Below are 26,847 nucleotides of genomic sequence, written 5' to 3' on the forward strand. Positions count from 1 at the left end.
ATAATCTAAATTTGAGTTTAAAGGCTTTTTTTCCTATCACCTCTTAAATTTCTCCAACCAGAAATTCAACTACATTCAACTGTGCATAGTTTGGAGCTTTTGGTGGTGGGGATGTGTCCTAATTCTGACATGACAGCACAGAGACTGTGTAATGCAGGGTTTGCATAGATAGTCTGTCCCTGCCCCAGCCCAAAGAACATTAAGAAGTCATCACAGCTTAGAATTTTGTTGCATTTGTGAAAAACATGAAATTAGGGAAAAAAACCAAACCAAACAACCCCATTTACATTGGCTTCCCCTATGTCCCCAGGTAAGGGGGAGATGGGGAACAAGAGACATACAACACAAGTCATGGCTATTTCAAAGCTTCATGGTCTTAAATGAAGTTTATTACAGGCCCCCATGAAAATATTTAAAATCCTCCAATGCATACACTTCTGCACCTTTGTCCAGGTTCTTGTTATTCTAGAGTGGTTAAGCACCTTTTTTTATTAAAAAGCTTTTTGCTTGTTTTTACAGTATTGCTGTGTTTTACAACAAAATTAAAAACCATTTGTGGAATCCACCCAGTAACAAAGTTTCCCCAGAACAAACCAAAAGCATAAATGCATGTTCTGAAGGGGCCTTTTCTATGCCAGCTGTTTAATAAGCAAGAAAAATAATAAAATCTATCACTTCTGTTTGGTGTTGATGAATTTACTCCATTTTCCAGAAGGCAAATCCTTTCAATAAATATCAGAATAACTTCTGAGATGATGAATTTCCAGAGATACAAGCAGCAGCTCTGTGCAATTTCTCTGGGAGTCCTGTGCTGCCCTTTGTTTCAGTCCAGTGAGATGATGTCAGGAGCACTGCCTTTGCTTCTGGTTATCACTCCTGTCTTGCTCCTGCTGGAGGAGCTAACATGTGTGCTGCTTTCATGGTGGCTGGTTGATGTGATGATGCTGCCAGGCATGCTGCTTGTTAAGGTTGAGGTGAGACTATCCAAAAACATAGGAGGACAATACTGCTTGAAACAATGAAGAATGAAGAGATTAACTGCACAAGGGAAATATATGCTCTGAAGAGCAACAAGCACAAGACATTTTACTATCAGAACCTTGTTAACACGTGCATAGCAAAAACCAGAGTTCTGCAAACCAGCAAGTAATCAAGCAAAAATGAGCCATGAGTCCTTCTCCCTTATCCTCCCCTTTTTGTTTTTCTTATTAACTAGTTAGCTTGAACATTTATTAGTGCATTAAGAAACACAATCGTCCACAAAAAAACCCACCCACAAAAACCCTTAACATTTGGAGAATGTTCACTGCCCATAGGTACTGGGCCCAACTGCCTATTTCAGGCTCCTTTCATCATGAAAGGCAGCAAAATGCTTTCTGCTCCTTCAATGGAGGTTAAAATAATTTCCTCCCCTCAAATGGCAGCAGCTGTACTAATCAACATTTTCATAGCATACACCTGCAACAATACATGCAGGTATCTAAATATTTTAGTAGTGATCAAATCTGATTAAGAAAAATTCTTAAGTTGATTTAAATTTCCTGAAGTGAAAGACAAGCCATTTCAGAGATGAACATTCTAAGCATTTAGAAACAGAACAAGGTTGCCAGATGTCAAAGAAGATAAGACACCCCACACACACGCACACATTGTTTGACACACCTTACTTTCTCTTACCCTGTGGATTCAAATCTTGGGCATATGTTTGAAACTGAGCCTGAGCTGTTTGAACTGTCCAAAATGGACAGTTCATAGCAGCATACCTGCTTGCAGTCTTCCGCATGAACAAACTTCTGTTATTCCCGCTTTTGGCAGTTCAGATCTCAAGGTCAGGCACAGAGTATTGCAAGATGCAGTAAGTGGAAAGAAAAGGAGGAAGTTCATCCTTCGTTTTTAAGGCACCAGAAAGTCAACTCTACTCTAAGAGACCTACTACTGTTTTATTCTAGTGACAGAGGTGAAAAAGAGTCTGCTTCAGGTCCTCTTGTCTTAGGGAGCTGATATTCCCCCACATTTCAAGGCTGTAGTATGTCTGCATAAGAATCTAATTACAGTAAAAATTGTTCTCCCTAATGGTGTAAAGTTTAAATTTCCAGGGAAGGAAAAATAACACCTGGTTCTTTTTGACCTACAAAATTTCCATATAATCCAAAGCCAATGAAGTTGAAGTGTTGCATGGAAGAATTTATTATAAAAGTATTCAGTCATGTGCCCTTAAAATTAATGAAGATATTTTCTTTAGAACCTAATCTTCTACTAATATAAAAAAGAACAGAAATAACAATCAGTGAGGTATATTTACAGAGCTTAATCTGGCCTACAGATAGACAGCATGAACTAAGAGCATGAAGTACATGATCATAGAATCCCAGAATGGTTTGGGTTGGGATGGACCTTCAAGACCACCTAGTTCCAAACCCCTGCCATGGGCAGGGACACTTTCCACTAGACCAGGTTGCTCAAAGCCCCATCCAACCTGGCCTTGAACACTTCCAGGGCTGGGGCATTCACAGCTTCTTTAGGCAACCTATCCCAGTGCCTCACCACCCTGAGTGTATTTAAGTTAGTGCTGTGCAAGTATCTGCTTTGCCTAGAAAGGCGAACTACCAATAAAGACTGAGTTTCCATGCTTGGATTTATCATAGTAAGGCTAAACTGAATCCTTCCTTAATGCATTTTCATTACCACCTCTTGTTGGGAAAATGAATTTTCCTGGTCTGTGGTTAGGTCTAAGCAAGTGGACTGCATGAATGTGATAGTTATTTGAGCAGTATATCACAAAAACCAGACTTGAAAATTAACCCCACAGCAGTTCAGAAACATACCTGTGAATCAACTGGGATTAATGAAAGAAAATTCAGTCCTAAAAGGAAGGATAATAAATTGATGAGTCTTTCTTTTATGCATACACAACAAATTTAAGGAACTTTTTTTGTGGTCATAGAACAGATTTTGCAATTGTTACACAGTTTCTAAATGGAATATACCACTGTGACACCACTCTCAACGACTACTTCAGGCAGCAGCAAAACGAGTTATCTAGTACAAGTGGCTCTTTTTAATAATGAGGATGACATAATGATGTATTATTCACTGGATATTGCAGGGTGGTTCAATGTGGTTGCTTAGATGGAGGTTGCCATTTGGAGCTGTTGATTCATAATGCAAGTTTCACTGCATATTGTACCTGACTTGGCCAAACTGGGACATGAAGAGTGTCATCACATTAAAGATGCTGGAATGAAGCAAAGTCACAACATGCACAAGTCCAAAAACAAGCAGCAGATCTCTTCCTCAACCCATGGGCAGCCAATAAGAAAACATTTCTAATATCATTCCCATTTTGTGTCTAGACAAATAAAAGGAGCAAAGAAGAGGAAACTACAAGTAGTTCAAGGTATATCCTCTAAGATCAGTGACAACTAGCGTCCATCCTTTACACCAGTAGCATGTAAGCATTTAGGGCAAGATGCTTAAAATTATGAAACCAAGGAGAAATTATGGCCTTTTTTGTTTTGTTCTTAAATATTGGCCTTGTGTTTGCTATGTCAACAGAAAAAAATGGTAAACTTCCTCCCTCCCTCCCCTCTCACCTCAAAATCTGTTCTGGCCAGCAACATCTCCCCTTTCTCCATTAGAGAAAAAATTTGGAGGAGATTTAAGCTTAGCTGCTTTTCCAGAATTGACAGCTTCTTTTAGTCTTGTACATTCTAGAACTTCAGTCAATAGAGATAGATGACAGTTCTAGATTTCTGTTCTCTGAGCTTTCTCTCCTATCCAATTTGCAAAGACAATTTCTTAACAAGGGAGAAGTGGAAGGAGGGAGCAGTAAGGGAAACAAAATGGACAGAGAAACAAGGGGAATGATATCCATTTCAGTGCCAAACTGGTGCTGAAAGAAGAGGAAAAAACCCAGCGATGTTTCAGGGCAAAAATGAATACAGGCAATGAAAGGGGGAGAGGGGAAGTACAGGAGGCCAAAGTGACTCCTGTCACCACAAGTCACCACTTCCTGGGCTCTGGGTTTGTTACAGCTGGCCAAGAGAACCCCCAGAGTCCCTATATACAGTGTTCTTTTCAAGGAGCCAGGATAGAAAACAATCAGTATCCCCACCTTTTGTCTGATATTTAGCAGCAGTGTTGAAGAATACATCATAGGCATTTAGGGTATGTCTAGGTAAAGAAAGTCAATAGATGTCAGCTTACAGATTGTAGCTCACCTTAACCTTTTTCATACAGTCTAGACAGAGCACCACTACAATCAGTTAGCAGAATATCTACATCTAGGGTTTGGATGAGTCAGTGCCATCACACATCTATTAACTTAAAGAAGTCTACAACACATAACCATTGGATGTTTACACAAAGTCTAACTGAACATAGCAAGAAGTGTTTCTGGTTGCCATTCTGAAGTGCCAATTTGTACCCCAGAAGCAATGTTTGTCACATCACTGTTGCGAAATGCAATCTGAAACTGGAAAAAAGCCTGTACTGGGCTGGTCTAGACATCACATCAGTGTAATACTGCATATAGTCTTGTTCCATTAAAAAAAAGTTGATCAATTCTCCAATTTTTACCAACCCCACAAGTTAATAATGCTGTCAGAATACACGTGAAAAATAATCGCCACCTACCTGGCAAGTCTGATGAAATACTGGATATTGGTGGATGATGGAATGGTACTGGGTAGTCTGTTAATGAAGGTGGAATAGCGGCAGCATCGACCGTCATCATGCTGGGCACTCTGGCAGTAGATGGCTGATACATGAGAACCCTGTTTCAAACAGCATGGGGAATTACAAACAACCTGGCCGTTAGTTACAGAAGAGAAATTATGCACCACTGTGCACTCTCATTCACAGGGTCACTATGCTATAATACAACTATAGCGCAGCTACTCACTATACAGTATTCCAACTCTAATTTCCTGTTTCATAACAGTCTTCATAATAACATGACCCTATCTTGGTTCTCAACAGCAGCTGTGACATAAGAGCAAGTTGGCATTAAAACAAAGTACAGTGCTGGAGTAATTTATAACAGTCTACCATTCAGAGAAAGTAATGGGTATCTATCTGTGGAGTACCCTGGGAAGGATGTGCAGGTAGCCAGAGCCAGGAGGAGAGTGCTTGTTTCAATTTCTCTACATAACTGTTCCTCAGTGCCAACCTGTCATGCCAAGGGCACAACTGACCATTATTCAGTCCCTGAAGCACAGATTACACATGTGGGAGTTAAATATCAAAACCCATCTTTACTCACAGCCTGAGCCCAAGCTAAGTTCAGCTCTCCAAGAGCATGCAACTAGTTAAAACCCTTTTGCATCCTCACCTGCTGCCCAATTACTTCACGGCACTGTTAAAGATGACACCACAGGTGTTCAGGCACCAGCCATATGTATAAAATATTTCATAAACTCCAAGTCAGATGGAAACACCCAGAATCCTGTTCCCAGCTGCTCTGCATTGCTCCCTCCAGCCCACCAGCCATGAGTGCTATACACTCATGTCTTCCTCCCCAGACTGCTGCCTTGCTACTTCTGAATTCAAAAGCTTGGATTTCAGACCCTTCCTTCTCAAGCATCTCATACTTCAGCCTACATTGTTTTTGCCCATAGGAAGACACCACACAGTTTTGCCAAAACTAGCATTCAGGCAACATTGTTTACAGGAGACAAGCTATTCCCCAAAAGCCTGGCTTTGACTTGGATTTGAAGAAAGAAAACATGCCATATCCATACCCAAACAGCAAGGAAAATACACCGATCACAGAGAGACAAGAAAACTCAGTCCCTCTACAATTAGGGTTGCACATAGCCATCTCAAACAAGCACAGGAGCATGGAAGCAAGTCTTGGTGCCTTCTGAAACTTCATTAGGAGATGTATTTGTAGCTATTTTTTCTTATTAAAAAAAATGAGTCTCTTGCAGAGGGACTCCTCCACAATCCTCACAAAAAGCAACAGAATTTCAGTATCACTGCTGGAAGTGGTTGAAGATGGCCAACTATTTGCTCACCAAAAATCACATATCCCTGTGAACTAGAGACACAGTACACCTGCTCATTACTTCAGGAGTTGGCAAAACAGAAGGGGTTTGTTTGTATTACTATTATTTTAGTACAAGACATTAGCCACTACAGTGAGAGACAAAGACACACATCTCATGCAACACTAACAAGTCATTACTAAAACCTGATGCTTGGAATCACCTCGTGGAGTAGTGAGCACTGGTGAGCCTAACCAGTGCCCCTCACTCCCTGCAGGTCTCCTGTGCCCTACGGGCCATGAGCAAGAATGTTATGGAAGCCACAAACAGTACCTGCAGGCAAGGTGTGCAGATTGGGACAGACAGGTGACACAACAGTAAAGAACTTGGTTAAGCCTGCCACTGAAGTCAGGCATGACAACAAAGATGGAGCAGTTGACAGAGTACTTGGGAAGTCATTGGTTGTGCTAACCAAGTTGCAGGACTGACAGATAACCATGGCCAACAAGTGTCCAAGACATTCCAGAGTGTAACAGAGGAGAAAAAGCTTGTCTTGATTCAAAACAGCAAAGTGCCTCCTTCCAAGACTGGCAAGATGGATGAAAAACACAACACAGCCTCATTTCCTGGGCACCAGAGCAGATTAGATAAAAGGTATAACAGTGAGAAAAAAGCCTTACAATGACACTAACTTAGCAAGAATGCATAAAGCTCCTCCACTTGGCATAATCTACTTTCTCAGGGGAATCTTGTCCATTATCTTAATCAACTTCCTTTTCTATGCAGAAATGGCCCTGCAAACACAGCAACAGTGAGCACAAGTCTTTTGTGATATGTAAAACTATTTAATAGTGTTTTGCCTGTACAAAGTTACTGTATCAATACAACCTTCTACAGGAGAGGCCTAGACATTCTCCTCTGGAAGTGTGGAGCTGGATCCTGAAGAGAGATTACAAATCCATTTCTCTACAGATCAGTTTATCTGAGACATTACAGAATTACAACTAACTTTAAAATTGACAAACCCTTTGGTTGGGCTTCCTTGTGTTTCAGACATAAATATGCACTTCCTTTTGGTAGGAGGATCTTCCTCTTCATCAGAAGAGCTTTCTATTGTCAAGTCAATAACATCAACTTTCTTCTTGTTTACCTCATTGGTCACTGTCACAGAATAGGGTTTCCTAAAAACACTGGAACCTGAAGAAGATAATAGAACATCACTGTTTTCTAAATGCTCTTGACATCAGCAGTTTCTATCTGCAACAGAACCAGATTATCTTCCTGGCCACTACAGAGAATGCTATGGCCAGGAACTGTTTTATAAGTATTCTGTGTGTCGAGGGCTGACGCTGGTTGAGGCTGGAATTACAACTGCACCACAAACTTTGCTTTGATTTCTTCTTAAATATGTTATCACAGAGGCATTACCACCATTTCTAATTGGCCCAGCCTTGGCCAGCAGCACATCCATCTTTGGAGCCATCAAGGATTGGCTCTGCTGGTGGAAGCTTCTAACAGCTTCTCACAGAAGCCACCTCTGTGGCCCCCCCCACTACCAAAAACCAGGCCATGCAAAACCAATACATTCCACCCCTCACCTCTGTGAATCATGTATTTAAGAATAAATCAAAACAAAGTTTGTGGTGCAGTTGTAATTCCAGCCAGAGAAGAGCAGGAGTGATAACATGTGAGAGAAACAACATGGCGACACCAAGGTCAGTGAAGAAGGAAGGGGAGGAGGTGCTCCAAGCGCCGGAGCCGAGATTCCTCTGCAGGCCATGGTGCTGACCATGGTGAAGCAGGTTGTCCCCCTGCAGCCCACGGAGATCCATGGGGATGCAGAGATCCACCTGCCACCCGTGGAGGAGCCCCATGCTGGAGTGGGTGGATGCCTGGGAGGAGGCTGTGATCCTGTGGGAGGCCTGTGGAGAGAGGAGCCCTGCTCCCAGGCTGGAGCAGCCTGTCCTTGAAGGACTGCACCCTGTGGTAGAGTGACCCATGCTGCAGCAGTTTTGGGAGGACTGTTGCCCATGGGATGGACTCATGTTGGAGGAGGTCACAGAGAGCTGTCTCCCATTGGAGGGACCCCACAGTGGAGCAGGGGAATGACTCCTCTCCCTCAGCAGCAGGAGAAGCCTTGGGTGATGAACTGACCATAACCCCCATTCCCTGCCTCCTTGCACTGCTGAGGTAGGAGGCAGAGCTGGGAAGGAGGGAGGGGTGGGGGGAAAGGTGTTTTTAAGGGCTTGTTTTACTTCTCATTATTCTGCTCTGATTTTGTTAGCAATAAATTCACCTTATATCTCTAAGTTGAGCCTATTTTGCCCTTGATGGTATTTACTGAGCGATCTCTCCTGGTCCTTAACTCATGAACCATTCAGTAAATTTTCTCTCCTCTGTCCAGCTGCAGCAGGGGAGTGAATGAGCGGCTTTCGTGGGTGCCTGGCATTTGGCCAGTGTCAACTCGTGATACTGTGTCATGTTGAGAATATTAAAACACAAGCTTTAGTCTTCACTTATCAGTTTAAGGACCGAAAACAAGAACAACCTTTCACTTTCTTAACTGCTACTATAAAGAACAAAGATGAAGCCCAAAAAATGAATACTTTTAGAGACATAACCCTTTCTTTTTAGATTATGACAAGAAGGTTAGAAGTATTAAGCCCTCCAGAAAACAAACACCAACATTCACACATTATCCAAGCTACATCTAAGTATCCAAGTTGGTTTGCAACCAGTACCCAGATGTACATACTTTCTATTTTGGTGCACTGTGGACTTGAGACTCTCGTAGCTTCTTTCTTTGGCCTCATGGGGCACCAGGAGCCATCTTCTTGGAATTTGATCTCATCCACATCTGAACATTCATTAAGGATTTCCATAAAGAGCCTGAAAAAGAGGGCTGAGTGGTTTCATTTTTGATTCCAAGTGAATTTTTTATTCTAACTGAAAAGGAGACAGTGGAAAAGCTAATTATGATCACCTTCCATCCATTGCATGTGCTCTCTCCCTAGTTCCTCTTACCTGAAAGCCTGTAATTATAGCCTTTGCAGACATTGACAACTAAAAGAATATCCCAACCTACCCATATTCCACTTCAACATTACTGCAATTCATAGATTTCAATACAGAAGCAGAAATAATCATACTTTGAACCAAGTTTGACACTTTTTTATGAGTTAAAAGTTAAATTTTAAAGTTAATAGCTTCAGAGATAAGGTCACATAAAAGGGAGACTTATCCTTAGATATCAAGACTTGGATTTCTTCAGAGGAAATATACTGAGGCTCACGAGTTTGATGATGCAGTTAGGAGATAAACTTATGCAGTTTGTTACATGGTAAGAGAAACTAACAGTCAGCTCCTCTCAGTCTAAAGTATTTTGACAAAGAAAATAGCATGAAATGGCTAAACCTCAAGTCACAAAAGTAGCTATTGAGTACATAATGAAAAATTTTAAGTAACTGTGTAATCTGCAAACCCAGTCTCTTACCCATCTAGTATTAGGCTGTCATAAGTTGCCTTTTTGTCACAGACAGGACAGATCCAGGTAGGCTTCTTCTCATTCATTTGAAGATAAAGAGCAGCATCAAAACATTGCAGGTGTGTGCAAGTCACAGCCCGGCATGGGATTGTCAGTCTCATTTTTCCCAGCTGCAGGAGATGCATTTAAAGAGAGTCAGAACATAAGACAGCGAAGTAGGCCTAGATAGCTAACAACTGTCTCTTCTCATTACAGAAGGTGCCCAGTGCTAAGGGCACTGCAAGCAAATCCACCCTATCAAAGCACTTACAATACACTTAAAGGAACAATAAAACCATCCTCAAAATCTCCACTGAGTTGTCAGAAACATTTCTAATGGACGTGCATGAACATTATTTCCAGGATTTTTTTACTGAAATACCCCCTTTTATAATTTTCTTTTAACTAAATATTTAAAGGGTTTTTCTGAGGTCCAGATACATGTTAGACTCATTTTAATGTTTAACTGAACAGACCAGTGAATCACGCCGCAACCGGGCCAGGAGACACTTCAGAGACAGAGTCAGAGAAGCAGGTATTTGCTTTATTCAGCGCACCGGGTGTGTGGGGATCGCTCCTCCAAACACACACACTGGTGCTCCCTACAACAAAGTATTAAGGGTTAAATTATGAATATTCATCACATTCCTTGGGACAGGTGTGGTTATACAAATTATTTCTCGGAAGTCATTAATATCATTAGCATATGGGCCACGCATGCACTGTGTGTCCTGGCGGTCGCACTGAGGAAGGCTCCTCTTCTTCCTCGGGGGTCTTTCTGATGAAGGCCAGTAGTCATCCTCACAGTGCATGTTTCACCTTTCTCCCTGGGCATGCGTAGTCCTTTGAGGAATGATTCAGCAGTCTCTGCGATGATCCTTGTCCCCTCTATCTTGACAAGATTAGGGTGAATTCGGCTTCTCAGGCTTTGTAATTAACATCTGCTGTCTGAACTAACATTTGCTGTCTCCCAATAGTTAACTTGTGCTTCCATGAGTTAGCTATTGACTGCCCCTTCTTCAATCCCCCCATTTCTTTGGTTATTTGTAATTCTTTACAAGTCTTGTATGTCTTTAAAGTAAGAACTCTTCTCTATCTTATTTCTAAGTTTATGCCCATGCCATTGAGCATAGGCATCGCGATTCCAAGTACATAGTATCATACAACAGTAACTACTAATACAAACAGTAAGTAAGAAGGCAATAACACAAATAGCTATTACATACAATTGTTTAAGTTTGGCCCATACCTCTTTAAGCCTTCAAGAAGTGTCATCTAAGGTGATCTGATGCAATGTTTGCTTTGGATAAATAATTTTACCAGTTTTCTGGGTATGACTATGAGACCTTTTATCTTAGCCCAACCATCTGTGCTCATTTCTTTCTTGTATCTAATTTAGATCATCAGTGTCGTATGGTGGGGTTTTTTGTTTTGTTTTGTTTTGTTGGTTTTTTTTTTTCATCCATAAGGATGCTAGAAGGAATTAGAGTTAGGGCTTGGATCTGAACTCTACTGGCCTCTGCCTTTGCTGTTTTGTCTGCCATAGCATTTCCCAGTTCAGGGATGGTGCTGCCCTGGGAGTGTCCCTTACAATGCATTATAGCCACTTTTGAAGGTTTTACCACTGCTTCCAGCAACTGTACGATTTCAGTAGCATGCTTGATTTCTTTCTTCTGTGAGGTCAATAAACTTCTTTCTTTCCAGATAACCCCGTGAGTGTGTACCACCCCAAAAGCATACCTTGAATCAGTCCAAATGTTGATAGGTTGTGCCCACAGGTAATGGTTTTGCCTCAATGACAGTGTCTGTGGTTGTAACTGCATACCCAGCAAGCCGCTTACCATTCTTAACATAACTGCTCCCATCAGTGAACCAGTTTTCCGCATTTTCTAGTAGAGAGTCCTTTAGGTCCGGGTGGCTGGAGTAAACTGCCTCCATGGTTTCAATGCAGTCATGCTGTACGGGCTCCTCAGCGGCCTTGCCCTGGAGGTAAGCTGCTGGATTTAAGATGTTAGTTACTTGGATACTCACATCCTCCGATTCTGCTAGGACAGCCTGGTATTTGAGAAAGCGAGATGGGGTTAACCAGTGATTTCCTTTCAGTGTGAGCACTGCTGACACTGTGTGAGAGACAAAAACAGTTATCTGCTGGCCCAGTGTGAACTTGCGAGCTTCTTCTATGTTCAGGGTCCCAGCTGCCACTGCACGCAGGCAGGCGGGCCATCCTTGGCTGACCACATCCAGCTGCTTGGAGAAATAAGCCACTGGCCTTTTGTACGGTCCCAGCGTCTGTGCCAAAAGTCCCAGCTCCAGTCCTTGTCTCTCATGTGAGAACAACAGAAAAGGTTTAGTGACATCCGGTATGCCCAATGCCGGAGCTTGCATTAACTCACATTTCAGGGTTACAAATGCATTATTAGTCTCTGGTGTCCAGCATAGGTGAGTTCCCCCAGTCTCTTTTAGGAGTTGGTATAAAGGTTTCACAATGAGTCCATAGTTGTAGATCCATAATCTACACCATCCTGTCATTCCCAGAAAGGTTCTCAGTTCTTTGGTTGTGGTTGGCCTGGGCATTTGACAAATTGCCTCCTTCCTGTTATCTCCCAAGGCTCTCTCCCCTCCTGCCAGTTCATATCCCAGATATGTAACTTTCTGGAGGACTAGCTGAGCCTTTTCAGGGGAGACTCTATATCCACTTAGTCCCAGAAAATTTAAAAGACTTACAGTCCAGTTCTTGCAGTCTTCACAGGTCCTTGTTGCTATTAATAGATCATCAACCTACTGAAGAAATGTACCTTCTCCAAGTGGTGGTGTCCAGGCTTCCAGTTCCTTGGCTAATTGATTTCCAAATATCATGGGTCTATTTTGAATCCTTGTGGCAATACACTCCATGTAAGTTGGCTTTTTCTCCCTGTTCTGGGGTTTTCCCATTCAAAGGCAAAAATTTCCTGACTCTTTTCAGCTAATGGCAGACAAAAGAAAGCATCTTTTAAATCTAAAACTGAAAACCACACCCAGTCACCTTGTAATTTTGTGAGTAAAGTGTCCTCAGGTCCTGAACTAATCAATAACTTCCATTTGGCCTTTGTACTGGTAGAATTGGGGTATTGCAGGAAGATCTACACTCTCTCAACAACCTCTGATCAATAAATTTAGTAATTATTGGTTCTATTCCTACTCGTGCTTCATGCCTTAGTGGATATTGTTTAACTGGCACTGGTTGTGCCCCTTCCAGTAGTTCAGTAATCACTGAGGGAGCCCGTTTTGATCTCCCTGGAATTTCAACATCTCCTACTAATGGGATCACTTGATTTGTTATTTTACTATCTATGGGTATTTCTCTTCCCTTTATGTAATCTTAGTGGTTTAACTTACACTTTAAAGTCTTAGTCAGGTATCTTCAGGAGGCTTCTTTGGTTGTAGCTTCTTTATACAGTTTTTGTTAGAATAATATTCTTACTCTGCTGGATAATTCTATACATTATGAAGGATTAGTTTTTATGATACAAAACTAACACACAAAACATTTTCATACAAAATGTTCTCATGCAAATATATCTTTACAGCAGGGCTATGCTCTGTTTTCTAGGTGACCAATTATAGTACTCCTGTCATTTAATCTTGACACAAACTACAAACTGTGGCTTTATTTTTGGTGGGATTAAAAATGAAATGAATTCTCTTTCAAACTTAGGTTTTTTTTCTTTTTACCGCAAGTAGCCCTTCTTTTTTTTTTTTTTTTTTTTTTTTTGTGAATAAATTGCCTTCATCCCATTCTGCACCTACAACTGAGATTGCAGAATGTGCTATAAATAGGAGGGGTGAGGAAAAGTTAAAACATCCTCTTAAGACATATGGCATGAGATTGAACAGCACTTTAGTTTGAGAGCTGGTAGAAGGCTTTTCTGTATCCCTCTTGGTTTAGGAAGGGGGATTCAATCATTTCTCATGTAGCATTTGCTTGTGTTTTGTCAAGATTCTTTAATTCACTAATTAGAAAATCTAAAAATTTAACCAGATTATAATAATTTTGAAGCCTTCTGAGGCAGAACTGGGAAGGTTAGTCCATATTTGTAGGATTTCAAATATGTATAAATTCTTATACCAACTCTCAGGATAATATTGGTTGAGACAAATTATACATCTATAAGACTTTAACCACACCATTTTTCAGTAAAAAGACAAAACAAGTTAGACAAAAATTAAACTCAAGAATATGTAGAATGCGTTAACTTCTATTTGATCTCTCACCAAGTCACTTGTAATGAAAACACAAACAAATTGCAAACATTAACCAACTGACAATGCGAGCAATTATGGTGACGCTTTAAATTTCATTGGTTTTCACACAGCTCCATCTCATGTGTTGGTAGATTCTTATAAAAGAAAAGTGAAAATTTGGCCCACTAGACCGATTATTAAAAAATAAGTAAAACTTTTTGGGGCTAACACATAGTGACAGTGAAGCAATGGTTATCACATTTAGGTGAGATTTTGCTGCTAGCAGTTTCCTTGCTCTCAAACTGCTTTTTTTATCTTTGATGTCGGGACATTTGAAATTCCTAGAAAAAAGAAACAAACTTCCCCCCCCCCCCCAAAAAAAAGTGAAAAATATGTCTGAGTGAAACAAGAGTTTGATTGCATTAACTTATTCAAGTGGAGTTTTAGTTTTTATTCTATGAAGTGCTTGTTGCACCACTTTTGTTGTCTCCCACAGGTTTTCAGTGGGGTTTCTTCCAATTGATTCTTCAGTGGAGGGAGTGAGACTGCTTTTAAAAGTTTTGCAAGAGTTGCAGTCTGTGAATCAGGCATTTGGATTGCCTTTTTTTTTTCTTCAGGGTTTTAGTAGGCTTCTGCTTTTCACCCTGGAGCAGTTTGCCTTATCAGTTTGCTCCTTTTGTTCTAGTGATTTTCCTTTTGGACAAGATCAAGTTTGGCAGCAAGCAATGCTACTGCCTAAAACCCCCTTCTCTCTTTTTTTTTTAATAACCAATCACATTTTTAGTAATCGATCATCTTTTAGTAACCAATTGTTCTTTATCTCAATTTTTTTTTTTTTTTTTAACCAAGGCCACCCCAGGAGTAGAGAGGTGACTAACAAATTAACCAAGGAAGGACAGCAAAACATTTTCCCCATAGGTTTCTCTACAGCCCCCACAGACGAGGCTGCATGACAAATACCTGGGCCTGCACAGGGACAACACCATCCCCACAAGGCAGCAGCTGCAGAATTGGCTTCAGGATTAGAATCTGCCAATTCTAGTTTTCCACAATAAACCACAGACTGGTGGCGGGGTTCCCCACAAGATAGGAGCTCCGGATTCGCCTCAGAACTGAAACCTGCCAATTTTGGCTTTTCACAACAAAACACGAAAGGCACAGGGGCATGGGTCCCCTCCAAACAGGAGCCTTTCAGCTCTGCACAAGCACCACATAACAGGAGCTTTACAGCTCCACACAAAACACCGAGCAGAAAAGGGAACTAAACACCCAAACCTATTAATCACAATGTCCACAATTTTTACAACCTCTGCCATCACCTTTGCCATTGCTTTTGCCTTTTCCTCATCTCTTCTTACATATACATACACTTGCTGTACTTTTCTAACCAGTTCCTCTCGAATTTCTCACTATTCTCTGCCACTTTCCCCTTTAACATTATCTGCACTTTCATTTTCTGCTAAGTTCTTTATTCCTGCTCTTTCTAGTCTGATACCAAGCTCTCTCCTCTGGCAGCTTGGACACCACCCACTCCATCTAGTAGAAGTACAATACCACTTTTTCTCACAATTAATACATGCACACAAATACAAGCTTCACAACTGTTTTCATACACTAGGCACAGGATTTCAAAAGGGAAATCAGATGGAGCTATATCAGAAAGGCATTGGGGGTCTGGATGTTTTCAATTCAATAGCTAAAATCTTTCTCCTCTAAAATCCGCCCCCCTTCGGACAGTAAGGTTGAATTCCAAACCAACGGTTTATATGATTTATCCTCATTCACTCTTTGCCAAACGCTTCGCTTTTCTCTGGCTGAGCCCGTCGCCGGGGTACGGAACCGCAGATAGAGCTCCTCACTCGCTTCGCACTTTGACAGCACGTCTCATCCACTCTCACTCACACAGCAGCAGAATAGCAACAGACAAAACAAAAATAGCAGTACAATAGTGCATAACAGCGGGGTCCAACCCCTTAAAGGTACCTTTCACAGTGGGGTCCAACCCTGGGGGGTCCAACCCCTTTAAAAGTCAGGCTCCAACCCGTTAAAAGTACTTTTCCTCTTGCCCAGGACTAATTCTGGGAGACCCAGTCTTCCTCAGGACCTTCAACCCACCCTCAGGGACTCGAACCCTGGACCTGCAGGTATTTCTGTGTTTAAAAGGAATAGCAAATACCTTAATTTGGTGCAGATGGTCCTTGTCTGCCCCTGCCATGAGCCAAAGGACAGCTGAGCTCCCCCTGAAAATTCAGGGTCGCGACTGGGAGATCTGCTTACCCCTGGATCCGGCAGCCTGGCAGAGAGGGTCCCATCTCGGGGTGCCAGATGAATCGTGCCGCAACCGGGCCAGGAGACACTTCAGAGACAGAGTCAGAGAAGCAGGTATTTGCTTTATTCAGCGCACCGGGTGTGTGGGGATCGCTCCTCCAAACACACACACTGGTGCTCCCTACAACAAAGTATTAAGGGTTAAATTATGAATATTCATCACATTCCTTGGGACAGGTGTGGTTATACAAATTATTTCTCGGAAGTCATTAATATCATTAGCATATGGGCCACGCATGCACTGTGTGTCCTGGCGGTCGCACTGAGGAAGGCTCCTCTTCTTCCTCGGGGGTCTTTCTGATGAAGGCCAGTAGTCATCCTCACAGTGCATGTTTCACCTTTCTCCCTGGGCATGCGTAGTCCTTTGAGGAATGATTCAGCAGTCTCTGCGATGATCCTTGTCCCCTCTATCTTGACAAGATTAGGGTGAATTCGGCTTCTCAGGCTTTGTAATTAACATCTGCTGTCTGAACTAACATTTGCTGTCTCCCAATAGTTAACTTGTGCTTACATGAGTTAGCTATTGACTGCCCCTTCTTCACCAGTCACAAACACAAGGCCAGTTTCTACCTGGGAAGAGAAACCCCAAGGCAGTGTTGCCTTGTTACACAGTGATCAATTTTTCTTGTTCGTTATAGTAGCTGACAGTATAAGCAATACCACCAAAATGAGCAGATCTGAAATTTTATTTACCACTGTATCCTTTAATTATTCTGTCACCCTGCCCAATTAGTCTCAATACCTCAATATATGAGATTACTCCTTTTAAAGACCTCACTATACACACACGAGTAGCAATTTGATTCTGATTGCGCTATGTCTGAGGCATTCACAGTTCTAAACCATAGCTGGGTGAATGCTGCTACAATCAGGTGCTTGTAGATGCACCCTCCTCCCCACTATTTTATATTAATTAATCAGTATATAGCAAAAACCAATGAAGTTTCTAAAGTGTGTCTTTTTAAAAGCAGCCCAACTCTGCACTACAGATAGAAATCTGTATCTGGTAATTTCCAGCTATACTTACAGGACACATCAGAGAGACCCGCAGACTGGTTGTGGCAATCTCACTATCAGGATCTGCTGTTAGTTTTTCTTTAACTATTAAAATAAGTTAAGAAGTTATACACAGACGTCATTATTTAAAATGCTAATCTTGATTCACTGGTACATGTCCTTTATTTCCAGCTAAGAAAATTAAGCATCTAGGAAACTAGTTCATAGCAATACCAAACAACAATAGCTTTGCTATTTATAAGCAACTGGCAAACACTGTGCATCACAACATAGTTTGATGTTCAGCAGATGCACTAACAGCCACAATGGTTAGTAGAGCACACTCAACCTAACATGCAAAGAGAGAAAATAATTATCAGTGAGCAAGGTACAATCAGCATCACATGCAAGTGAAAAGAATTTAGAACATCTACCTGCACCTCATAGCCCACCACAGTAAGTAGTGTTCATGGTATTCCCATAAGAACATTTCAGATTGTGTGCTCCTTGCCAGCACAGGGACCCTCACTGATTCCTCAGCAACAGCAAAGGAAACCTTTGATACTCTGGGCATGGACTTTTTTCTCAAAATTATGCAAATTCTTGAAGCATTACAAATTCTAGTTTTAAAGAGCCACCAAACATCCTCAAAAAGTATAGACAGGCAAATTAATTAGACTTACTTAGTGCTCTGGAATGATCAGGGTTTCTGATACCTTTCATTTTTAACCTCTGCAAAAGCATAGCTGAAGTGAGCTGGCGAACGAGATACACAGACATGGAGTAATTCTACAAAAAAGAGTGATTGAAGATCAAATGATTTCATACAGTACTTCCACTATGACAACAGATTACTATTTACACTAGTTGTAGCATCCAGCAAAAAAAACACACTTGATTTTTGCTTAAGTTATGAAAAGCAGACAGACTACTTCATTACTGTGAGAGTCCAATACTCTGCCAGAATTCTCCTGCCAATCAAGTCCAATTGTCCTATTCCAGTCATGACTTAACTAAGAATGTTGGAGGTTAGGATTTTTCCTTTCTGTTTTCTTTCTCTTACGGAATTTTCTCCAATTTTGTTGCTAAGAAACAATAATGACCGATACTTAAGAGAGACAAAAGAAGTAACCATGGAGAAGGGGGAGGAGTGCAGCTGGCTTTATTATAGTAGCTATGGGGTTTCTCTTGGAGGGGCAGAGATAACTCGAGATTTGGGCTGGCGGAAAGGGGGCTGGATGAAGCTCCTTGCCCTCTCTCACTGTCAGCTTGGGAGGAGGACGGTCCAGCTGCTGCTTGGGGGGGAATTCACTACCACCACTGGAGCCCAGCCCTGACCTGTTTCTCCTGCCGTGGGTGAGCCTTTGCTCATGAGAGTGGCCATTGTACTGGGATCTTACTAACACCCTACCTCACTAAAAACAAAGGACCTTCACCATCTGCTCGGGTGCCTCAGGGGAAACCCTGGGACCCCAAGCCCCTTCCCCCTCTGAGGGAGTATCTCCCTGCCATGTTCGGGAGCCAGGCTGCCGCTGCCCAGCCCCACCATGTCTCTGCTACTGCTCCGAATTTTTTTGCTACACTGTAGCCACACACCCCCCACCTGCTGGGACCAGCTCCTGCTACAGCTGCGGAGTTTCTGATACATCTCATCTACCACTCCGGGATTTTGCTCATCCCTGCTGTTCCAGCTTGCTGCTTCCAAGGTCTCTGCTACAGCTCCTTTCGCTATCCAGAGGGGCACGGGGATCAGCTGCCCCTGGGGGGTTGTAAAGGAAACCCCTTTTCCACCCCTTCCACTGGCTGCGCCGCCATTGTCCACATGCAGAGAAATGACCGAACTCACGCCACAGCGCCCCCTGCAGCTGCAGGGGAATCATCACACCTGCCCTGCCTGGCCAGGAGCCACCAGCGCCCCTGCCGGCCGTGAGCGGAACTGCACCAAAGGGAAAAGTGCCTGTGGCTGAGAGAAGGCTATTACTGGGTTTTCTGGTTCTGTTTGTTGTTGCTGCCGGTGCTGCTGTTTGTTTGCCTTGTTATCCATACTAGTAAAGAACTGTTACTCCTTTTCCCATATCTTTGCCTGAAAGCCCCTTATTTCAAAGTTATAATAATTTGGAGGGAAGGGGGGTCATATTCTCCATTCCAAGGGAGGTTCCCGCCTTCCTTAGCAGACACCTGTCTTTCAAACCAAGACAGAAAAATAATTCCACAACCAAGAGACAATCTAGGCTCTGTTCTTGGAAACATTATTTACATAGTGGCACATCTCATACATGCAGTCTTTAAGAATTTCTCACATTTGTCTAAATCCTTCCCTTTTTCCAGTGTCAATCTGTTAGTGGGGAGCTCAGAGACAATCACACAACAATTGATGATGGTCTTTCAGCAAACACAACACCTTCTAAAGGCACACAGCTGCACCAATTTCTTTGTACCTTTTATTTAGCTTGCTCTGCACTTTTAAGCCAAGCCTTGTTATACCATGTCCACTCCTCTGAGGCTGGCCCTATTCCATAGCATTTACTACTCTTCCCTAATTCACACCACTTGCCAGCTGCTTTTGTTCAGCATTCACTCTCTCTTCAAGGTCACTAATGAAGAGAAAATTCTGCAAGTCCCACCATCTCTTGCCTAGATGAGCAGATAAAGTGATCTAAATGCATGATACACCACTAAGAAAAATGGAAGGGGGGGGTGTGTTTTTTTTCCTTAAAGAATGACTATACATTTCCCACAGAAAGAATTTTATAGGCTCAAGTCTGACCATTTCTGAGGGGTTAATGCCTCCTTTGCTCAGCAGCTCTCCACTATCAGTGAAGTCCATGCCAATAAGCCCTTACTATGTGAGCCTGTTGACACTCCAGACTTGTCCCCAGGGTCTCAACTTTGAGGATGTATAGTGATGGCGGCTACATGAGTTCTGGCACCAACATTAAACCAAAAAGCTTGTTCTACATCTCAGGGAAAGGGGGAATGCTGGTACAACCTCCAAGTCATTTGCTTCCATGAGAATATGTTTTGGCAGATAGAGGGGAGGAAGAAAGCAGAGGTCAGCAAAAGAGGCCGAGACCACACACAGCACTGTAGTAATTTTAAGATTCTTGTACTTTCTGATTGGAAAGAAACAGCCTAGATCTTTCCCTTCACCTCTGTTTTATAAAAAAACCAAAACACTTTGCTGTCAGCACTGCCCTTCATTTATTTTCTGAACATTAACTTTCTCTCCAATTTCTTTTAAATTTTTTAATTAGTGTAAAAAAGCTTATACTGGAGTCTCACTTTGAAATGTGGTGTCTCTAGTCCAGATTTTGATTCTGAAGAAAAAAAGAGGTAAGCTACTTTGAATCCAGAAGGATTTACTGTCCTGGTTCTGGCCAGGACATGGCTAATTTTTGCAGTAGCCAGGAGGGGGCATGGCTGGGACCCAGAGGTTATTCTTTACCACCTCATCTCATTGCCAGGGGCAGGGAGTCTCTTCCAGGGAGAAGGGGTTCCTTAAGGTTGAGTAAGCCTGGTGGCATAATCGTGGCAGAGGGAGCCAAGGGAGCCGTCTGGTATCATCTATTGTCAGGGGGTTTCTGTGTGAATTGTTCTTTTTCTTGTACCCTCTGTCATTAGTATTTTTGCTGTTACTGTTCCTTTTCTCATCTCATTGCTGTTTTCAGTAAATTGTTATCTCAACCCATGATCTTACCTTTTGTGACTCCAATTCTCCACTCCAGCCTGGCAGCAGGGGAGGGGGAGAGGAAAGCAGGGGAGCGAGTGGCGCATGGTTTGGAAAGTCTCTGAAGGAGCACTAAATTGGGGAGTATCATTGCTAAACCATGACATTTACACAAATAGTCATAGATAGAGGAATAAGTAGTTCTTGACGTAGCAACAGCTGGAAGGGCTGCTGCAACCATTATTTAAACCTAAGATGAATTCAGAAATTTCCCACTGTCCTTTTCTTTCTTTAAAAAATCCATAGGTGGGCTTCTAAACAACCACACAGCCATTTTAAAGGCCAATTTCTTTTCAGCTATGATTAGTGATCAGTTTTAAAAGTCTTCTCTAATGGACAATTACAACAGATACCCAGAAACATGCCTTAGAATATATGGCTACATAATTTCATTTTTCACACCATCAGGAAGTGAGTAGGTCTTCCTTTTGTTATTTTGTCATGTCTGAACTGTTTTGTACTATTTACACCACAAAACGAGCTTGTTATTTTTGACACGCACTTCAGGCAATCCCTAACAGCAGGCTTTCTAATGTGAATTCTATAAGGAAGTCTTTATCATCTGTGTGTGAATCATATATGTTACTGGAAACTACCATAGTTCTGGAGCAAACTTCGTTTCCTGGCACTGATAAGTTCAGCCACCTAATACTAAACACTTGCTGCTGTATGCATTGCCAGCAACATCAGACAGTAGGAGAGAAGAAATGCAAGATGAGGTTATTTAGACAACTTCCCACATCCTAAACAACATGCAGTTTACCTTTCCAATTTCAGAAGCCCAGGAAATGGAAATCTGATTTGGCACTGCTGATGACAGCCTAACTAGAGATGTTATATTTAAGGGGCGCCCAGGTCGCTTCTGTTCAATTCCATTTTTTGGTGGTGGAGCATATCCCTATGGGAAGAAAGGACAATTAGCATGTTACCAAGTCTCCCTGCTGTACTCTGAAACCTGCTGACACAGACTTGTACGTTTTAAACAGACCTATGGGAAGCAGGTAAACCTAGAGGATCTCTAGGCTGGAGACCAAATCCAACACAATCTGAAAAATATCAGTCCTTGACAGTCTAACACTATAAGTCAACCACAATTATAAGGCAATTTTTGTTTTAAGGGGTTTTATAGAAATGCTGAAAAAGTGAAAGAGAACACGGTTTGGGTCCAGGTAAGTTCACTGAAAGAATAAAAAGTAATGTTGATGCTTTGTTCCCCTACACACACACTGAAAGAGAGTGGAACATTGCAAGGATACAGCCTTAGTGATAAACACAGCAAGTCATGAAGAGTTAACTCAGTGTTTCACACCCAGAAAACACTTCAATGATTCTATGTAAAAGACAATAGTCTTGTTCCAAGAGCTCCACATCTCCTTGGTGCCTGCTTTGCCTTGCATCAACTACACCTGGCCCAGTTAGCTACAAATTGTCATCTGTCCTCTGCCAAGGTCCCTGAAGAAGGGCTGTACATGGAATATCAGCTATATTTAAGAGATCATAGAATCATAGAATGGTTTGTGTTGGAAACAACCTTAAAGATCATCTAGTTTCAACCCCCTTACCATGGGCAGGGAATAACAGGCTTTGCTGTTGTCTGCAGAAACAAAATAAACTACATATTGTTTGCTCAACTTTGATGAAAAATTTCATAACCTGGACAACTTTCCTCTGTAGTTTTATTCCCTATATGATGTCTAAGAATTGAATCAGGAGTCATCCAGTTCCCTTTTGCTTCTAGGCAAGCACATAATCTCCAGCATATCATGAGCAGAAAGTATTTGTGCTGTCTGAAGGAGCACACAGCCTAACTGTAGCTTATTCATGTCACCCTGCATCTGTCATGATGAAAGCAAGCCAGTCTGCAACAGGAACTGAGAATCTCTGTTCTGAATTCCTACAGACAGCCTGTAGTCCACCCATTTCAAAAACTCATCCTGCACCAGAAAAATGCCAATAAAAGATTGCAGCTCTATGTCTTACACAGAACTGACCACCAGTTTTTATTTAGTTCAAGATAGTATTGTTCTAGACAAGAAGCTCTCCCAGAAAGAATATGCTGTAAAAACACTCACATGGATTTTTTTTTACTCAGAGAAACACAGACATTCACAGCCTATTGCTTGGGAAAAGAGTTACTGTAAAAGACCCTAAGTCTGAAAATAAAACCCAGAAATAAACAGCCTCTTCCACTCACTAGCCAAGTGTACCATAGGATAATCACTGCCTTTTATGGTTCTCACCCCAGATGAGGTCACCCAGTAGCTACTAGGGACCTTACCATGTGCACTTCACCACAGAACATAGAGGCAGCAGCTGAAAGGAAACTACTGATAATTTCACATTTAAAAGAATGAATGATTTGCCATTTCTTTACTCAGACATAAGAACTGCCACTATTTATAGGGTATATATCCCCATTGTTTTGGTGTAGTAGGCCTTTCTCTACTATGGTGACATTATCAGCTTATGTGGACAAACACATCATCCCTGCAATATTCAGGAGAGTATTTCCCCACATACTGTACCAGCCACAGTAACCCTGCTGGCCTCCAACCTAAAAATGAAATTGTCTTGCTTTCATTTCAGTCAAGCTTTTGATGTTTTCTTCTGCAATGACCTTGAGAATAGAGTCAATCTTGTACTCCTAGAACAACTTAAAACCTTCCCTTCCTGGCCTTCCAGGAGTTAAGAACACTGCTTGCCTATCTCAACCAGCATGGTCTAGCGCTGTTTAGTTAGGCTGCCAAATCTAGTGGCTACCAAGTGCCAACATTATTTGTGTCTTTAAGTCTTCCACACTTGTTTCAAGAACCTTATTAGTCAAAGCAGGCATCACTTGCTATAGCCAGAAAAAATCTGTCAACAGAAAGCATGATTGCTCTTAATATCTGGCTATTTCCAACCTTCCCTGCCATATTTGATTTTGGCCTTTGAAAGAGACCTGCAGTGGTTTATGGAGGTTCCCTAAGAAAAGCTGTCCTGGGTTGAGGTGTATTCTATTACCATCCTCATGAGCTGTTGAAATCAGGTGGGGCAGTGTTTCCTTGCCTCCTCCCCCCAGACTATCTTGCTGTTAATGGCCCATCATTGTCCTGCTGCATGACTCAGAGATAACTCCCTCCAGACTATCTTCTGTTAACGAGCCTAATCAACACTTGGCCTCATGACTCATTACCCCATTGTGAGATGCTCCACCCAGAGGGAGGAACCAAGCATCCCATCGTGGATATAATCTGGGACTCTGAGCACCAAAGATACTGGCTCCACTGGATTTCCAGAGGACAGGAGCTACACAGCCACCACTGGACTTTCTGAGGAAGAGCAGACCCCTTCTACTACAGGATCACCACTTCAGAGGATTGCAGCCACCATTCCACCAGACTGCTACCACTACCCTGCCTAATAGGGACTCAGGTTGTATCTTGAATCTGTCAGTGTTTTCTTTTACTTTCTTTTCCTTTTCTTTAATTCCCATTAAATTGTTATTCTGACTTGGTGCCTCTCACTGGTTTGTTTTCAAACTAGTACATAATTTGGCACCCAATGTGTGGCCTGCTCTGAGAGAAAGTCAGAATTACAATCTTGTATTAACAGAAACCTATTCACCATGGTGCTCAGCTTGTCTGCATGGGTACTGTATCTTGCTCTCTATATTTTTCCTCACATGGGGAACTACCTGCCTGTTGTGTTACTCCTGTTAAAACCAGGGACTGGTATGAGAATTGCTTTATTGGTTTATTATGTCTATAGCAAAATAACCTGCGAGGCGATGAATACCATTCGGAATATATACTCAATTTTGTTTGGCTGTCCTAGTCTGGGCTCCTCTGTCTGGGATCTCTTCAACAATCGCACCCAGCCCCTGGTGGGAGGAGTAGAGAGTGGTTTCTTCCAGCCTTTCAGGCCAGGCACAGCAGTTTTTGAAAATATTGAGTTCCCTCTGGATGTTAAGGATAGTATAATCTTCTTGTCAGTTCTATTCTCTTTTTTCTCTATGGCCTGCATTGTGTACACCATGCTTAGAAACAGAACGCTACTTAGTGTGGTGCAACGTCTGCTTGAGGAGGAGGTAAAAAGGAGCAAAGCAGCAAATACCATGTCTACACAGACTGCCACACAGAAAGGAACCAAAAGCAAAGCAGCCACATCCATCTCTACGCAGACTGTCACAAAGGAGAAAGGAAGCAAACGCAAAGCAACTGCATCCATCTCTACGCAGACTGTCACAGAGGAGAAAGGAAGAAAAAGCAAAGCAACAGGGTCCATCTCTACGCAGACTGACACAGAGGAGAAAGAAACCAAATGCAAAGCAACGGCATCCATCTCTACGCAGACTGACACAGAGGAGAAAGAAACCAAAAGCAAAGCAACAGTGTCCATCTCTACACAGACTATCACAGAGGAGAAAAGAACCAAATACAAAACAACTGCGTCCATGACTACGCAGACTGACTCAGAGGAGAAAGGAACCAAAAGCACTGTCAGCGTCCCCATGCAAACCACCACTGAACCAGAACAGCCCAAACCGATTGCAGTTGCCCCCGTGCAGAAGAAGAAATCAAAAAGCAAGTCAGTCCGCATAGTGACTGATGAGGATGCAGCAGGACCTTTGCACCCAGCAGAAGAGGCAGAGCCAGAGATCATCACTCGGTCACTATCCCTGGGTGAGCTGCGTGACCTGCGGAGGGAATTCACGCGCCAGACGAACGAGTCCATCCTGACCTGGCTGCTCCTCATTTGGGACGCTGCAGACAATGACACCATTCTGGACGGAAGTGAGGCCAGGCAGCTGGGATCTCTGTCCCGGGATGTGGTCATTGACCAGGGGATCGGGAGAACCCAAGAAACTCTCAGCCTCTGGCGGCGACTGCTTACAAGTGTAAGGGACAGGTACCTTTGTAAAGAAGACCTCCAGGTGCACCAAGGGAAATGGAGCACAATGGAACAAGGTATCCGGTGCCTGAGGGAATTGGCTGTGCTGGAGATCATTTTCTCAGAAGACGAGAGATTTCCTAAGAGCCCAGATGGTGTCCAGTGCACGTCACAGATGTGGTTGAGGTTCGCACGCCTTGGACCAGAGATATACTCCCGCTACCTGGCAACGCTGCAATGGAGGGAAGGCGAGGACAGGGTGGGCATCTTGGTGAACAAACTGAGGATTTACGAGGACACCGTCACAGCCCCATTTCGCACCCATGTCTCATCCGTGGAAACAAGTCCTTCAGCTGAGGAAGTCCGGAGTTTGATTGAAGAAGGCCATCAGAAATTGAAAAAGGAACTTAAGGAAGAGATTTATCACATCTCGCCAGAACCAACAAGAGTCTCCTCCATTAGGAGCCGGCGCCCCCCAACCAGGGAGAGAGGATACACCCCACGAGGTAATCTCTGGTTTTTCCTTCAGGAACATGGAGAAGACATGAGTAAGTGGCATGGAAAACCCACCTCCTCCTTAGCAGCCAGGGTACGGGAACTAAAAAGAGGGACAACTACCACAAGAAGCGCATCTAGAGTCAACATTGCTCCGGTCTCTCGCACACAGAACTCCAGACGATACCAGAATGATAGTATGACTGATCCTCTTGAAGGGACCTCAGGAACATATTCACCGGAAGGGAGCAACATGCACCAGAACCAGGAATAGAGGGGCCCTGCCTCTAGCCAGGTAGAGGAAAGGGATAATCGGGTCTTTTGGACTGTGTGGGTCCGATGGCCTGGCACAGATGACCCACAAAAATACATGGCTTTGGTTGACACAGGCGCTCAATGTACTCTGATGCCATCAAGGTATGTAGGAGCAGAACCCATTTCTATTTGTGGGGTGACAGGAGGATCCCAGCAGCTGACTGTACTGGAAGCTGAAGTGAGTTTAACTGGGAACAAGTGGCAGAAACACCCCATCGTGACTGGCCCGGAGGCCCCGTGCATTCTCGGTATAGACTATCTCAGAAATGGATATTTCAAGGACCCAAAAGGGCATCGTTGGGCTTTTGGGATAGCTGCTGTGGAGACAGATGATATCAGAAAACTGAGTACATTGCCTGGCCTCTCAGATGACCCGTCTGCCG

General features: G+C 42.7%; 1 protein-coding gene across 9 annotated transcripts in view; it reads right to left on the reverse strand.

Moving 5' to 3' along the window:
- Window positions 1–356: 356 nt before the first annotated feature.
- Window positions 357–26,847, reverse strand: part of LOC138102799 (E3 SUMO-protein ligase PIAS2) — a 108,944-nt gene continuing 82,453 nt past the window's right edge. For 2 of the 9 annotated variants that reach the window (XM_069000565.1, XM_069000566.1), the window contains 9 exons: window positions 21,546–21,680; window positions 17,739–17,844; window positions 17,087–17,160; window positions 9,481–9,641; window positions 8,743–8,876; window positions 7,013–7,184; window positions 4,636–4,775; window positions 2,826–2,863; window positions 357–1,006 (listed from right to left, as the gene is read on the reverse strand). In XM_069000565.1, the coding sequence (XP_068856666.1) occupies window positions 824–1,006; window positions 2,826–2,863; window positions 4,636–4,775; window positions 7,013–7,184; window positions 8,743–8,876; window positions 9,481–9,641; window positions 17,087–17,160; window positions 17,739–17,844; window positions 21,546–21,680 (1,143 nt within the window). In that variant the 3' untranslated portion in view covers window positions 357–823. Of the gene's footprint in view, window positions 1,007–1,678; window positions 2,864–4,114; window positions 4,174–4,635; window positions 4,776–7,012; window positions 7,185–8,742; window positions 8,877–9,480; window positions 9,642–17,086; window positions 17,161–17,738; window positions 17,845–21,545; window positions 21,681–26,847 lie in introns of those variants that run through there. The other 7 variants (XM_069000567.1, XM_069000574.1, XM_069000573.1 and 4 more) reach the window with 7 other exon arrangements.

Source organism: Aphelocoma coerulescens (assembly GCF_041296385.1).
Source record: "Aphelocoma coerulescens isolate FSJ_1873_10779 chromosome W unlocalized genomic scaffold, UR_Acoe_1.0 ChrW_unloc_scaf_2, whole genome shotgun sequence".
NCBI lineage: Eukaryota > Metazoa > Chordata > Aves > Passeriformes > Corvidae > Aphelocoma > Aphelocoma coerulescens.